This window comes from Ambystoma mexicanum, chromosome 13 (assembly GCF_040938575.1).
Source record: "Ambystoma mexicanum isolate Mex_15411 chromosome 13, UKY_AmexF1_1, whole genome shotgun sequence".
In the NCBI taxonomy this organism is placed as follows: Eukaryota; Metazoa; Chordata; class Amphibia; order Caudata; family Ambystomatidae; genus Ambystoma; species Ambystoma mexicanum.
The window spans coordinates 814,204,797-814,217,990 of NC_090938.1; the positions used below are offsets into that span (position 1 = coordinate 814,204,797).

At 49.9% G+C, this 13,194-nt stretch overlaps 1 protein-coding gene across 2 annotated transcripts in view; it reads left to right on the forward strand.

Annotated features, from left to right (window-relative positions):
• LOC138522052 (antigen peptide transporter 2-like) overlaps nucleotides 1-13,194 on the forward strand; it is a 296,928-nt gene that overhangs the window by 54,992 nt on the left and 228,742 nt on the right. For both annotated transcript variants that reach the window (XM_069635282.1, XM_069635283.1), the window contains exon 3: nucleotides 57-171. In XM_069635282.1, coding sequence (XP_069491383.1) covers nucleotides 57-171 — 115 coding nt within the window. The remainder of the gene's footprint in view (nucleotides 1-56; nucleotides 172-13,194) is intronic.

The window sequence follows — 13,194 nt, forward strand, 5'->3', positions numbered from 1 at the left end:
TTATGGTGGGGTGTGCATGTTCTGTTTCAACCACATTCTTTCTCTCTCTCCTGCAGGTGAGATGTTCATCCCGTACTACATTGGGAGAGTCATCGACATCTTGGGCTCCAAGTACCGAGAGGCTGACTTCCATGCTGCCATCTTCTTCATGGCCGTCTTCTCTGTGGCCAGGTCAGTGCCAGTCCTTGGTGATGGGCCTTAAGCTGATGCTCTGTAAGATGCCCCCCAGGGGCCCTCTGGGAAGGCTCTGACTTGTCTTGTTTCTTAGTGACGCATGTTGCAATGGGGTTATGCCCCACTTACCCCACCAACATATAAGTGTGTCCCTGAGAGGGAATGGATGGAGGACCTTTCAACAGGAGACCGCTATTTCTATAATTTGGGGTGTCCCGTTGATTTCTCACAATGCTCTCCTGCTGAGACTTGGCAATGGTGTTAGTTGGCATTGATATTCCATAATTTGGGGTGTCCCTTTGATTTCATACAATGCTCTACTGCTGAGAGCTGGCAATGGTGCCAGTGGTCATTGATATTCTATAATTTGGGATGTCCTGTTGATTGCTTATGAGTTGTCAATGGTGCCAGTGGCCATTGATATTCTGTCATTTGGGGTGGGGTGTCCAGTTGATTTCTCACACTGCTCTACTGCTGAGAGTTGGCAGTGGTGTGTAAGGAACTCATGGGGCCTCATTACGAGTATGGAGGTAGCCATGCCCTTAACAAGGGTATGGCTGCATCCATACCGGGTTCCATGTCTGGGTCCCTCAAAAGGGGATTTACCGGGCCATTCTGACCTTGAAGGGCCCAGTAAATCCCTTTCGCGGGAGCCGGACCCGGTACTTCCCCATTCCCATTTCATCCCCCATAGGGCTCACTGGGAATGGGGAGGGTGCTAACAACGGGCCCGTTGTTAGCACCCTCTACTGCTAGCGGGTCCCGCTAAGGACGTCTGGTAAGACCAGAAATCCTTAGCGGTTCCCACTGCAGACCTCGGAATAAGGCATACCATTGCAACCCTGCCAGGTGTCTCCAGTACCCTGGTATTTCCCTTGTGCAACCCAGGAGATCCACCCGGGGAGAGACCTCAATCGATTCTCCCAGGATCTCGTGAATGGTTTGGAAAACCTCTGGTCAGAAACCTTTACATTTTTTTAATTTCTTTTTTTTCAACGTTTTTGGTTTTTTATTAAACCTTTCACGTTAAAAAACAAACACATACATTTCATTAAACATTTCACCTAAAATTAATTATATCAATTTACAAAATACAATATAAAAATGAAATCTAGAATGAAGTGACCATCATTTATAATATCACTCACTGTATCAAAACATCCAATCGCTGCAAAGTATCATTATTCACCAAGATTGATTCCTTATACACTTATAAAAGTCCTTCACTTTCCTTTGAAAGGATCGCAGTTATATCCTCAAGCACCTTGCTCGACTTTAGTAAGAATGATGTATGACTTTTGAAAGGATCGCAGTTATATCCTCAAGTACCTTGCTCGACTTTAGTAAGAATGATGTATGACTTTTGAAAGCATTGCAGTTATATCCTCAAACACCTTGCTCTACTTTAGTAAGAATGATGTATGACTTTTGAAAGGATCGCAGTTATATCCTCAAGCACCTTGCTCGACTTTAGTAAGAAAGATGTATGACTTTTGAAAGCATTGCAGTTATATCCTCAAACACCTTGCTTCACTTTAGTAAGAATGATGTATGACTTTTGAGGGGATCGCAGTTATATCCTCTAGCACCTTGCTCGACTTTAGTAAGAATAATGCATGATTTTTGAAAGGATCGCAGTTATATCCTCAAGCACTTTGCTCGACTTTAGTAAGAATAATGCATGACTTTTGAAAGGATCAGAGTTATATCCTCAAGCACCTTGCCCGACTTTAGTAAGAATGATGTATGACTTTTGAAAGGATCAGAGTTATATCCTCAAGCACCTTGCCCGACTTTAGTAAGAATGATGTTTGACTTTTGAGAGGATTGCAGTTATATCCTCTAGCACCTTGCTCGACTTTAGTAAGAATGATGCATGACTTTTGAAAGGATCACAGTTATATCCTCAAGCACTTTGCTCGACTATAGTAAGACTGATGTATGATTCGACATTAAAATTTGATTTCATAACAACTCATGATTCAAGATCAAATCATCCTGACCTATCGTGATAAAGTGCATTTTGATCAAATCTCTCATTCCTTCACAACACAGCAATAGATGTTTGATTGATTTGAGTTTTTTGATTTCACAAAATCTACACCCCCTTTTATTTTCCACCAGCTTGAGACGAGGAACAATGATGCCAGGAGTAGGAGTCACATTTAAATGAAAACTTATTAAGGATGCCCTGAAGTAAGTGGATGGAAATTAGCAAAGTCTCTATATGTCACAACTCAGAGATTGTTTTCTGGTCGTTGCAGATAATACTTCCCCACTCTTCTGGGGAAGTTCCTTTCACTCAAGGAATCTGGGGTCTTTATGGTGATGTGCCAAAGACTTCCCTCCCAAGAGCTCAACCTACAGGGATCAATACACCTGGCAGGTCGGGGGCTTGAGCGAAAAGGCTGGAGCAGAATCGTCAGAGCTAGAGGGACATAGAACAAAACAGTTGTTCAGGAAATGCAGCCAAGTAGTGCCAGAGAACAAACAGCCAACACCGCCCACAATTACCCACTATTACCTGCTCCGTAGGAACAATATACCAGTAACCTACTAGTATCGAAGTGCAGAAGACAAGGAGGATGTCTGGTGAAGGGAAGGTGTGCCAGTATCCTAGGAACACCACGGTGAAAGCAGCAGAGCGTTCCAAATAGTGTTCAAAGCAATCCAGTGTCAATGCAGCAGAGCGTCCCAAATAGGTTCAAAGCAATCCAAAGTGTAAACAGCAGAGCGTCCCAAATAGTGTTCAAAGCAATCCAGTGTCAATGCAGCAGAGCGTCCCAAATAGGTTCAAAGCAATCCAAAGTGTAAACAGCAGAGCGTCCCAAAAGTGTTCAAGGTAACAGGAGTGGACAAGGAAAGAAATGAAATGATCAGGGAAGCGAGCGTTCACCTCACGCTATTTCCCTTACGGAAATGTTCGGGTTATCAGGTCACCAAAACTTAAGGATTCAGAAGTGGGAGGTCAATAATGAGCAAGCCGGGTTCATATAATCCAAGGGGAACAATCGAGGAAGGCAGGCCTCGGGAGGCAGACAAGGACAAGGCAAAGACAATAACTTGATTCGAGCGTCGGGTAGTCAAGGATTCAAACGGGAGTCCGGGAACAGAGCTCGTAACTAACAACAGTTTAGGAGCACTCGATCTCCGGATAGATGGGAGTTAAATGCAGTACCCAACAAATGAAAACACAGCAGCGTCATGCGTGTACGTCACGTGGCTATAATAGCAAGAGTTGTGGGAGTTGTAGTTTCAAAGGGTTTTACGTGCCGGATAGCGCTCAGACAATCGCCAAGGTAGTTTCCAATTTAGCCGAGACGTGACAGTACCCCTCCACAAAGAGCGCCCTCTCCTGAGCTTTCGCAAGCGTTGAGACCAAAAGGCACGTAACAAACGGGGTGCGTTCAAATTAGAGGCCGGTTCCCAGGACCTGTCCTCTGGACCATACCCCTTCCAATCAATCAGGTAAGACCGAACCCCACGACATAGGCGAGTGTCCATGATTGCACGCACCTCATACTCATCCTCTCCATGGACGTTAACTGGGGTGGGGACAGCAGGTAACCGTGTGCCAGGTACAAAAGGGCGGAGCAAGAAGACATGGAATACTGGGTGCACCCGCCAATGAGATGGAATCTCTAGACAAACAGTGACAGGGTTAAGGCACCGTAGAATCGTATAAGGACCCAGGTAACATGGCAACAGTTTCCTTTTACCCTTAATGGCCAGATGTTTTGTAGAGAGCCATACACCGTCACCACAAGAATACGAAGGAGCCGGTGCGCGTCGCTTGTCAGCCTGCATTTTGGTACGACGTTGCGCAGCTTGTGAATGGGATAACACTGATTTACGGATGGCAAGCAAGGAATCCTTCACGGCATTAGCTGCGGGAAACTGCTTTAAAGAAGGCAAGACAGGCGGCAGAGTCCTTGGGTGCAGGCCATATAAAGCATAAAATGGAGAGCAGCCAATTGATGAATGTATTGAATTGTTATGGGCAAATTCTGCTGCACCTAGTAGCGAGAACCAGTTAGACTGATGTTGCAGACACAGACAGCGAAGAAACTGTTCCATAGTGCCATTGGTACGTTCAGTCTGGCCATCCGTCTGAGGATGGTAGGCCGAGGACAAGCGGGCATCGATACCCAAAGAGGAAGTAAAGGAGCGCCAAAAGCGCGAGGTAAATTGAGACCCTCGGTCAGAAATCAGAACCGTAGGAAGTCCAAAAAAAGTACCACATGGTCAAAAAACAGACTCGCTAACATAGAAGCAGTAGGTATTCCAGAGCACGGTATAAATCGTGCCATTTTGGTGAAAACATCCACAACCACAAGAATGGTGGACATGCCCCTGATACAAGGGAGTTCCACCACAAAATCAAGGGTGACCGTATGCCACGGATACGGGGGTAATGGCATGCTCATTAGAAGACCTACGGGTTTGCCTGGTTGCCTTTTGCACTGTGTACATACGGCACACTTGGAGACATATTGTTCGGTGTCCTTCATACCAGGCCACCAGCACCATCGGTGGAGAAGATCATAGGTTTTGGTCCGACCAGGGTGAGCTGCCAACGGGAGATCATGGGACCATTCGAGAGCTTTTCGCCGAGTTTGATTATCAGGCAGGTATAGTAGGCCTTTAACATATGGAAGACCGGTGATGAGTTCGGCGTCCAACTCCTTAAGAATAGGAGCATGGTCCTTAGCCCATCTCCTTAACCCATCTATGATGGACGGAGAAACCGAACAAACACACACTACAGTCCCCGAGGGTAATACTGGGGTTGACTGCTTCGTAGTTTCCATATCTGTACCAATACGTGATAATGCGTCCGCCTTTCCATGTAACGGACCGGGGCGATATGTCACCATGAAATCAAACATGGTAAAAAACAAATGCCACCGTATTTGCCTAGCATTGGTGCATTTCACATGGGACAATGCTTGAAGATTCCGATGGTCCGTATACACAGTAATGGGGTGCCTAGCACCTAATAGATGGTGTCTCCACTCCTTAAACGCCACCTTAATCGCCAGTAATTCTCTCTCCATGATCGTATAATTACGTTCGGCTGACGTAAGTTTCCGAGAATGGAAAGCCACCGGATGTAGTCGATGGGTAGCTGGAAAAATTTGCGACAGGATGGCCCCCACTGCAATTGCAGAGGCATCGGCTTCCACGATAAATGGAAGGGCTGGATTAGGGTGTTGCAAGACGGGAGCGGTGGTAAAAGCCTCCTTCAATTTGTAAAATGCAGATTGCGCTTGTTCATCCCAAAGGAAAGGGACGTTCGGACTAGTCAACCGAGTTAGTGGCGCAACTATTTCGGAAAAGGAAGCGATGAAACGTCTGTAGAAGTTAGAAAAACCCAAGAATGATTGAAGGGCTTTTACTGAAGTCGGGACAGGCCAATCCAGTACTGCCCGGACCTTGGAGGTGCACATAAGCACTCCCTTTTGAGATATTTGAAATCCCAGGAACTCCACAGACGATGCATGGAACACACACTTCTCCAGTTTTGCAAAGAGGGAGTGCTCTCTTAGACGGAGTAGAACAGAGCGTACATGTTGTATGTGTTGAGACAAGGATTCTGAATATATCAGGATGTCATCCAAATATATTACGACGTAACAATCCAACAAGTCCCTGAAAATATCGTTAACAAAGTGTTGGAACGTCGCTGGGGCATTGCAAAGCCAAAAGGGCATTACACAATATTCATAAAGCCCGAATTTCGTCTTGAATGCGGTTTTCCATTTATCCCCCTTACGTATCCTCACCAAGTTGTATGCTCCCCGTAAATCCAACTTGGTGAAGACGGTAGAGGTCATTTTATCAAGGAGCTCCGTGATAAGCGGCAGTGGATACTGGTTTTTGATCGTGACATTATTGAGGGCACGATAATCCACACATGGGCGTAAATCCCCTTCCTTCTTAGGTACGAAGAATATCGGGGAGGCCGCTGGTGAACGGGATGGACGTATGTGTCCCAAGCGCAAAGCATTGTCCACATAGTCTCGCAGGTGTTCTTCTTCCTTTTGAGTAAGTGAGTAGATACGACGGTGTGGAATGACTGCCCCAGGTATGAGATCAATGGGGCAGTCATAATCTCTGTGTGGAGGCAGTTTTTCTGACAAGCCTTTATCGAACACATCCGAGAACTCTCGGTATTCCAATGGAAGTACAGGGACCGGGATAGAGGATAAGGCACTGATGGAAGGAACACTAGTCACCAGGGCCAGGCAAGGAGAGAAGGCTGCTGTCTCGTGAGACCCAAGGCATTTCTGTATGCAAAAAGAGGAAGAGAACCGCACGGTTTGTTCAACCCAATCAATTACAGGATTATGGGTTTGCAGCCAAGAAAGGCCCAGAATCATTCTGAACTGGGGAGCCGTAATAAGGTCAAAGGTGATGGATTCTGAATGACCTTGTAAGGTGGACATTTGTAGTGAAGTCGTTTGCTCCGTAACTTGTCCGGATACCAAACGGGAACCGTCTACAGCATGTATGTCCTCGGGTCGTATTTTGGGAATTATGGGTAGTCCGTAATGTTCGGCCAACTTAGAATCCATATAATTCCCACTAGCCCCTGAGTCTATCATTATAGGTTTGGAAAAAGATTTGATGCCAGGGGCCTTGAAGCACATAGGCCCTCATTACGACCCTGGCGGAAAGTGACTGACCGGAGCGCCACAGCGTAAATAGCGTTTCCGCCATTGCACGAAGGAGCAAAGTGCGGCCCATTCCGACCCATCGGGCACGAGCACCACGCCACGGCGGAAGTGCAAAGTCCGCGATGGCGGAAATGACCCCAAAACGGCCCACACCGCCGCCGTACGGCGCCCTAGGTGCAATACCGCCACCCCTCTTAGCGGTCACCGCAGTGTGCGCCTACCGGAAAGTACGGTGACCGGAAATATACGGAAACGGAAGTAAAAACATGGGCCCGGAACGGGAAACATACCGGCGTACACCTATAAAACCACTAAAACCACACAACCACTAAAATCACTACCCTGAAACACACCCCAACCCGTCACCCACCCTAGCGAAACCAAGACAAATGGGAAAAGTAGCGAAGAAAGCGTGCGACCGCAAGCGGCAGGTCCACTTCTCCCGTGAGGAACTCACCGTGCTAACAGAGACCCTCCAGGAGAATGCTGCCGTCGTCTTCTCCACGCAAATGACCAGAACGGCACTTGCAAACAAGAAGACCATATGGGCTCTGGTGGCACAGCGGGTAAGTGCGGTGGGGACCGCACCCCGCACCCCACAGCAATGCCGCAAGCGATGGGACGACCTGCGGATACGCGTCCGCAGCATACTCTCTGCCAACCGCAACATTGCCACAGCCACCGGGGGAGGTCCTGAATCACCCATCAAGTTGACCCCCTGGGAAGAAATCTGTGCCTCCACCATCGGAATGGAGAGCATAGAGGGAGTCGGAGGGATGGAGAAAGGAGTGCAGACATCCGAAGATTCAGGTAGGTGGGCCAGATAAAACAATGCCAAATCCACACAGTCCATCCATGTGAAGTACCATGCGTCCACATAGTGCAACAGAAACACATGTCCAGGAGAACGTCCACACACATCGGCCTGATAGCGCACGTTAAAACCCACAATAAATACATAAATAATTAAAAACCCCTAATACACGCACTACACGTGCAGCAGGCACACCCTATAACTGCAGGCTGCCAAACAACTGCACCCTCACTCCACACACAAATCAAAGCACCTCCAAGGACCCGACCCAAATCACCCTCAGGTACCACCCCAAAGCATGTGATACAATGCCATTCCAATTCCCACAGACCCATCATTAACCCTCGCCCTCCTTTACTCCACCACAGGGTCCGATCCAAACGACGAGCTACAGGACACCCCTACCAGCACATCTGCAAAGAGGGCCAAGACCAACGGCCAGAGACCCTCCACCTCAGCTGCACGCATCAAGACACGGCAGCAGCACAAATCAGGTGGCAGCACAGAGGAGGGAACATCAACAGGCACCCCAGCAGCCAGCATGCCCACAACACCACCACCACAGGTCCCCCCAATGGATGCCACAGAAGGCACTGCCTCTGGTGGCAGCAGCACCATAGGTGACACCCCATTGATGGCAGCATGCTCGGACACAGAAAACGGGGATGTCGAAGTCAGATCCATCCATGACCTGTCCCAATCCCCCTGTCTGTCCCATCCCGTACAACATGAGGATACCACGCAGGGGCACCCACAAGACGACAACTGGCCATCCCCCACAAGCCCTGTGGCAAGGCAACATGAGGACAACAGCCCCTCTGTGACACCCCCGCAAATGGCCATGGCCCAGCAGAGGCAACAGTCCCTCGACCAGTTAATCGTACAACAGCAGCAACTGGCCACACTCCTCAAGGACCATGCCGATGAATGTGGGGGCACTAAGGCAGACATAGAAACATCAACTGAGACACTTAGGGCAGAAATGGAGAGAGGTACAGAGACGCTAAGGGCACAAATGGAGAGTAGCACCGAGAGCCTGAGAGTCCAAATGGAGAGTAGCACCGAGAGCCTGAGAGTCCAAATGGAGAGTAGCACCGAGAGCCTGAGAGTCCAAATGGAGAGAAGCACCGAGAGCCTGAGGGGGGAACTGCATGCGACGTCCAAAGACGTATGTGCCGAACTTGCCGCAGTGCGCCGTGTGCTCACTGAGCTCTCGCAAACCCTTAGGGACATGCATGGACGTGAGCAGGCAGACACATCATCCGTTGCAAGTTCCGTCCAGGGCAGCCCCCAACGTAGATCTGGAAGGAACCTGCGCTCCACAGGCAGGGGTGCCCCTGATACCCGCAGAGGGGGCTTGCAATAGCGACAGCCCACTGACAATGAGCATCTTTGGACACTGGTGTTCGGGGGGGAGGTAGGAGGGTGGAGGGGGTGTGTTGGGCTCACTTGGGTGGCGGGTCGATAGGGTGTTCAACATGACATCACATATGCCATAAAAAGTGCACGATCAACCAATGAGATGTGTGGACATTGATCTTTGTGTACTAGGCCATCATAGGCGTACAGTCCATATTGTGCATGTCCCAGACACACGCAGTGCCACGAGTCCCGTGTCCATGTATCAGCCACCAGGCGTGAGTGCTAGAAGCATACATCAATGAGATGCTGACGAATGTCACGGGCCTCCGGTGCCTCGCAGACTCCATGAGGTGCTGCCACATCCCCACCCTCATCATGACCATCATCAGGTGCTTGCAGTTCTGCGTCAGGGGGCATGGGCACATTTCTACGTACGCACATGTTGTGGAGCATGACACATGCCATGACCATCTTTGCAACCTTCTCATGGCGGTACAGGAGTGCCCCGCCAGACCTGCTGAGGCAGCGGAAACGAGTCTTCAGTAGGCCGAATGCCTGTTCAATGACTACACGGGTACGTGAGTGGGCATGGTTGTAGTCCTCCTCATGCTGGTCCCGTGGGTTCCGGACTGGTGTGAGGAGCCATCTCTTCAGTGGATATCCAGCATCACCTGTATGTGGACGAGAAACGTATGATGTGGAATGCCATTGCTACGTACGCACACCCCCCCCCTTCCTGCCAGGTCATTGCCAAATCACATACCCCACATAATCATGCATGTAATGAGACTCACCGAGTAGCCAGGATCTGTTCCCTGCGTGTCGCTCCATGTAGCGTGGTATTGTAGAGTTCCTCAAGACCATAGAATCATGGGTTGATCCAGGGAATCGGGCACAACAATGTGTAATGATCCTGTTGGAGTCACACACCATTTGTACATTCAGGGAATGAAATTGTTTTCGGTTGCGGTACTGGGCCTCCATGGCATGTGGGACGACCAATTCCACATGGGTGCAGTCGATGGCACCAATGCAACCCGGTATGCCGGCAAGTGCATGGAATCCCACTTTTGTGTTGGTAATTTCCTGCTCCGAGCGTGGTAGAGAGATGTAGTCGTCTGCGTGCTGCAGGAGGGCATCGAGCACTTGAAATAGTGTCCGTGAGAACAGTGGCTGAGAAATGCCATGCAACTGTCCGACTGTGTGCTGGTAGGTGCCTGTGGCCAGGAAGTGGAGTACAGACACCACCTTCAGTAGGGGTGGGATGGCGGTTGGGCTATCTATCATGCTGACAAGGTCAGCCTGTGTCATGTCCACAATGGCGGCTATGGTGTCCCGGTCCAGATGGTAGAGGGTGTGGATCTGCTCATCAGTGAGGTTGAACGGATGTGCTCGGAGGCGTGGGATTGCGGGCTGCCTGCGTGGTGGTAGTGGCTGTGCTGGCGGCCCTTGCTGGCCCTGCCTTGGCCTCCTCCTCCTCCTGCGTCTCCTTCGTGCGGCCGGTTGCAGTTGGTGTTCGTCTTCTTCTTGGAGTTGGAGTAGTTGCAGTGCTATCAGGTCCCCCAGGGCCAACATCGCGAGTCCTGCCGGTAGCATTTCGGTGTGGTTGTGGGAGGAGACTGGCTGTGCAATTTATGTGTTTTCAGGCTGTATGGCCTCCACCTGTGGTGATTAATTCCACCTGTGCAAACTGCTCTCCCCTTTGGCCGAGCACGTCCCGCGCACAACGCTGCAAATCGGGGAATGGCATCTTGCTATTGCAATCATGTATTTGTACCCGATGGCCGTGTAACATTGGTTGACATGTTCATTCTGCTGTGGTCCCATTGTTGCACATACTATCTGTGCAGTCGCGAACAGACTTGTGAAGGGTCAGTGGAACGTAGTACTCGAGTAACGGTGGGCCCTCATGCATCACTGTACCGAGTTGCAACGACGGGCGGGGCGTCCCATTTGTGGGTGAAGGCAGTTGCCATTTTCACACACAGCCGCACTCGATGGAATAATTAGTGATTTCAAACGGCCACAGATGCCTTTTCGGCGTGATGTTGCAAATGAGGAATTCGAAGGGCGGCGCTTTCGGTTTCCAGCTAGCGGCGAGGAGATGCCCACAGGTCTGACTGCAAATATAACGTTCTATTGTTCAATGTCCTTGAGACAGGGCCCATGGCGAGGAAGCAATGATTGATATGAATAGTTTGGGATGCGCAATTGCTACGTGGGCGATGAGGCCGGCCGTTCCCAAATACATGTTACTTCACAACACTGGAATTACGGGCTGGGGCACTGTGGATTTTGCAGGCTGCATAACGCACAGACTCAATGGATGTTTCTAATGTTATGTGAGTAATTATTCAGGCGTTTTGATTCCGGGATGAGGGAATGATGAATGGATGCATGGGCAGGTGATTTGATACAGAGTTTGCCATGTACAGGGCTTCTTGGGATCTATCCGCCTCCCCTACGCTATGTGATGCAGGGCTGCCATAGTGGGACCATCGTCTATCTGGCCTTGTTGAGCCCTCCCTGTCTCGACGCGCCCTCAGACACTTGTGTCCATGCACGTTAACATTCCCATCTGATGGATTCTGTTTTGACAGACGCATGCACAGGTACACTCGTTTGTGATGGTGTTTGCACCTCGATATAGATGGTTATGAGTCGCAAGTGGTTTTGGGGTGGTGATGATCCTTTGGAGTGGGCTAGCATGCATATGGCTGTGGATTTCGTGTGATCATTGAAGTGAGTTGTTGGAATGTAGTTCTGATGGCCATTCTGTTCTTTTTCTTTTCTTTTGGTTGACAGGTATCTCCTCCCCTTTTGCCACTGCCATCTGTATGCCACTCCTGCAGATGGGTTTTACTCCCGACACCTGCTGCTTCGTGTTAATCAGTGGAGCAGCATTACGATCTTATGGGACGATCGCCAATGGCCCACATGCCCTTACGCAGTACTGGTGGCTCGGAGCAACATTTCGGCCTTTCAGCTGGACTAGTGCCTCCCCATTGGGACGGCCCTGCGGTTCTGTGCGCTTCCATGTTGCCTTTTCGTACGTGAATGTGGCTCTGTGTACCATGAGGGAACAGGGCGACACACAAGTAGTGGCTGGTCATTTCTTGCGGATGCAGCCCACAATGGTGATTAGTGTTTAGGAGTTCATGGCCTGATGGCTGTATGGGCTTGGTGACTTTGATGTGCATTAAATTTCTATTCTGATTTGGCCCGTGTAGCGTTTTTCTTTGCAAGTGATGTGGCATATGCCTATTTGGGGGGCGATGTATTGTGAGGAGATCTGCATTGGGTTCCAGCTTCGGAGTTTAGTTGCGTGGTACTGTACTGGGCGCGTTTGCCTACTAAGCCCGTGAGGTCAGGGATGGGGGCTGCCAATATGACAGTTTGAATGTTGTCATGCTCAGGGGCGGGGGATTGGGTTTTGTGTAACAGATGCCGGTCAGCCAGGTGGACTGGTGGAATGATGTGATTCTCGGAATATTGCTGGTCACAGGTGCCTGTGTTTGCGTGCGTTTCTTGGTGGGGGACTGTGGTCATGTCCATTGGGATGGCTTCTGTATTCGTGCCATCTGTGCCCTGCAGCTCCCATTGGCCCCTCTTGTGTTTCTTTTGTTCGTTGCCATGCATGGGTGACTTGTACATTTCAATGGTTGCATTGTGACTTCATTGCACCTACGGGGAGTTGTACTTTGTGGGCAGGGAGCGGTGTACAGGCACTCAGTGGGGCCGTTTACGGTTGATTCGCGATGCCGTACTTCTCACCATGGCGGAATGGTACATGTCCGCTAGGGTCGGAATTGGCGTACCCTTGCGCCATGGTGGTGTTTGCGGTTTCGCATGGCGCGCGCGCGCGTGCTTGGTGCAGTTAGCGTTGGCGTTCACTACGGTGTCGCTAATGGCTTCGTACTTTGCGGTGACGGGTCATAGTCGCACCGAGCGCTATTCGATGGCGGTATTGCATTTCCGCCATCGTTTTCCGATTTCCGCAAGGGTCGTAATGAGGGCCATAGTAAGATAAACATGTGAAGACGGAAAACACTCATCCGAGCCCGGGTACATTTGACTCATCCTAAAGGCCCGGTTTATGGACGAGTCCTGGCGTTTCCCGCCGGTTTGGCGGGTCTTTTAGGACACAAACGAATATAATGTCCT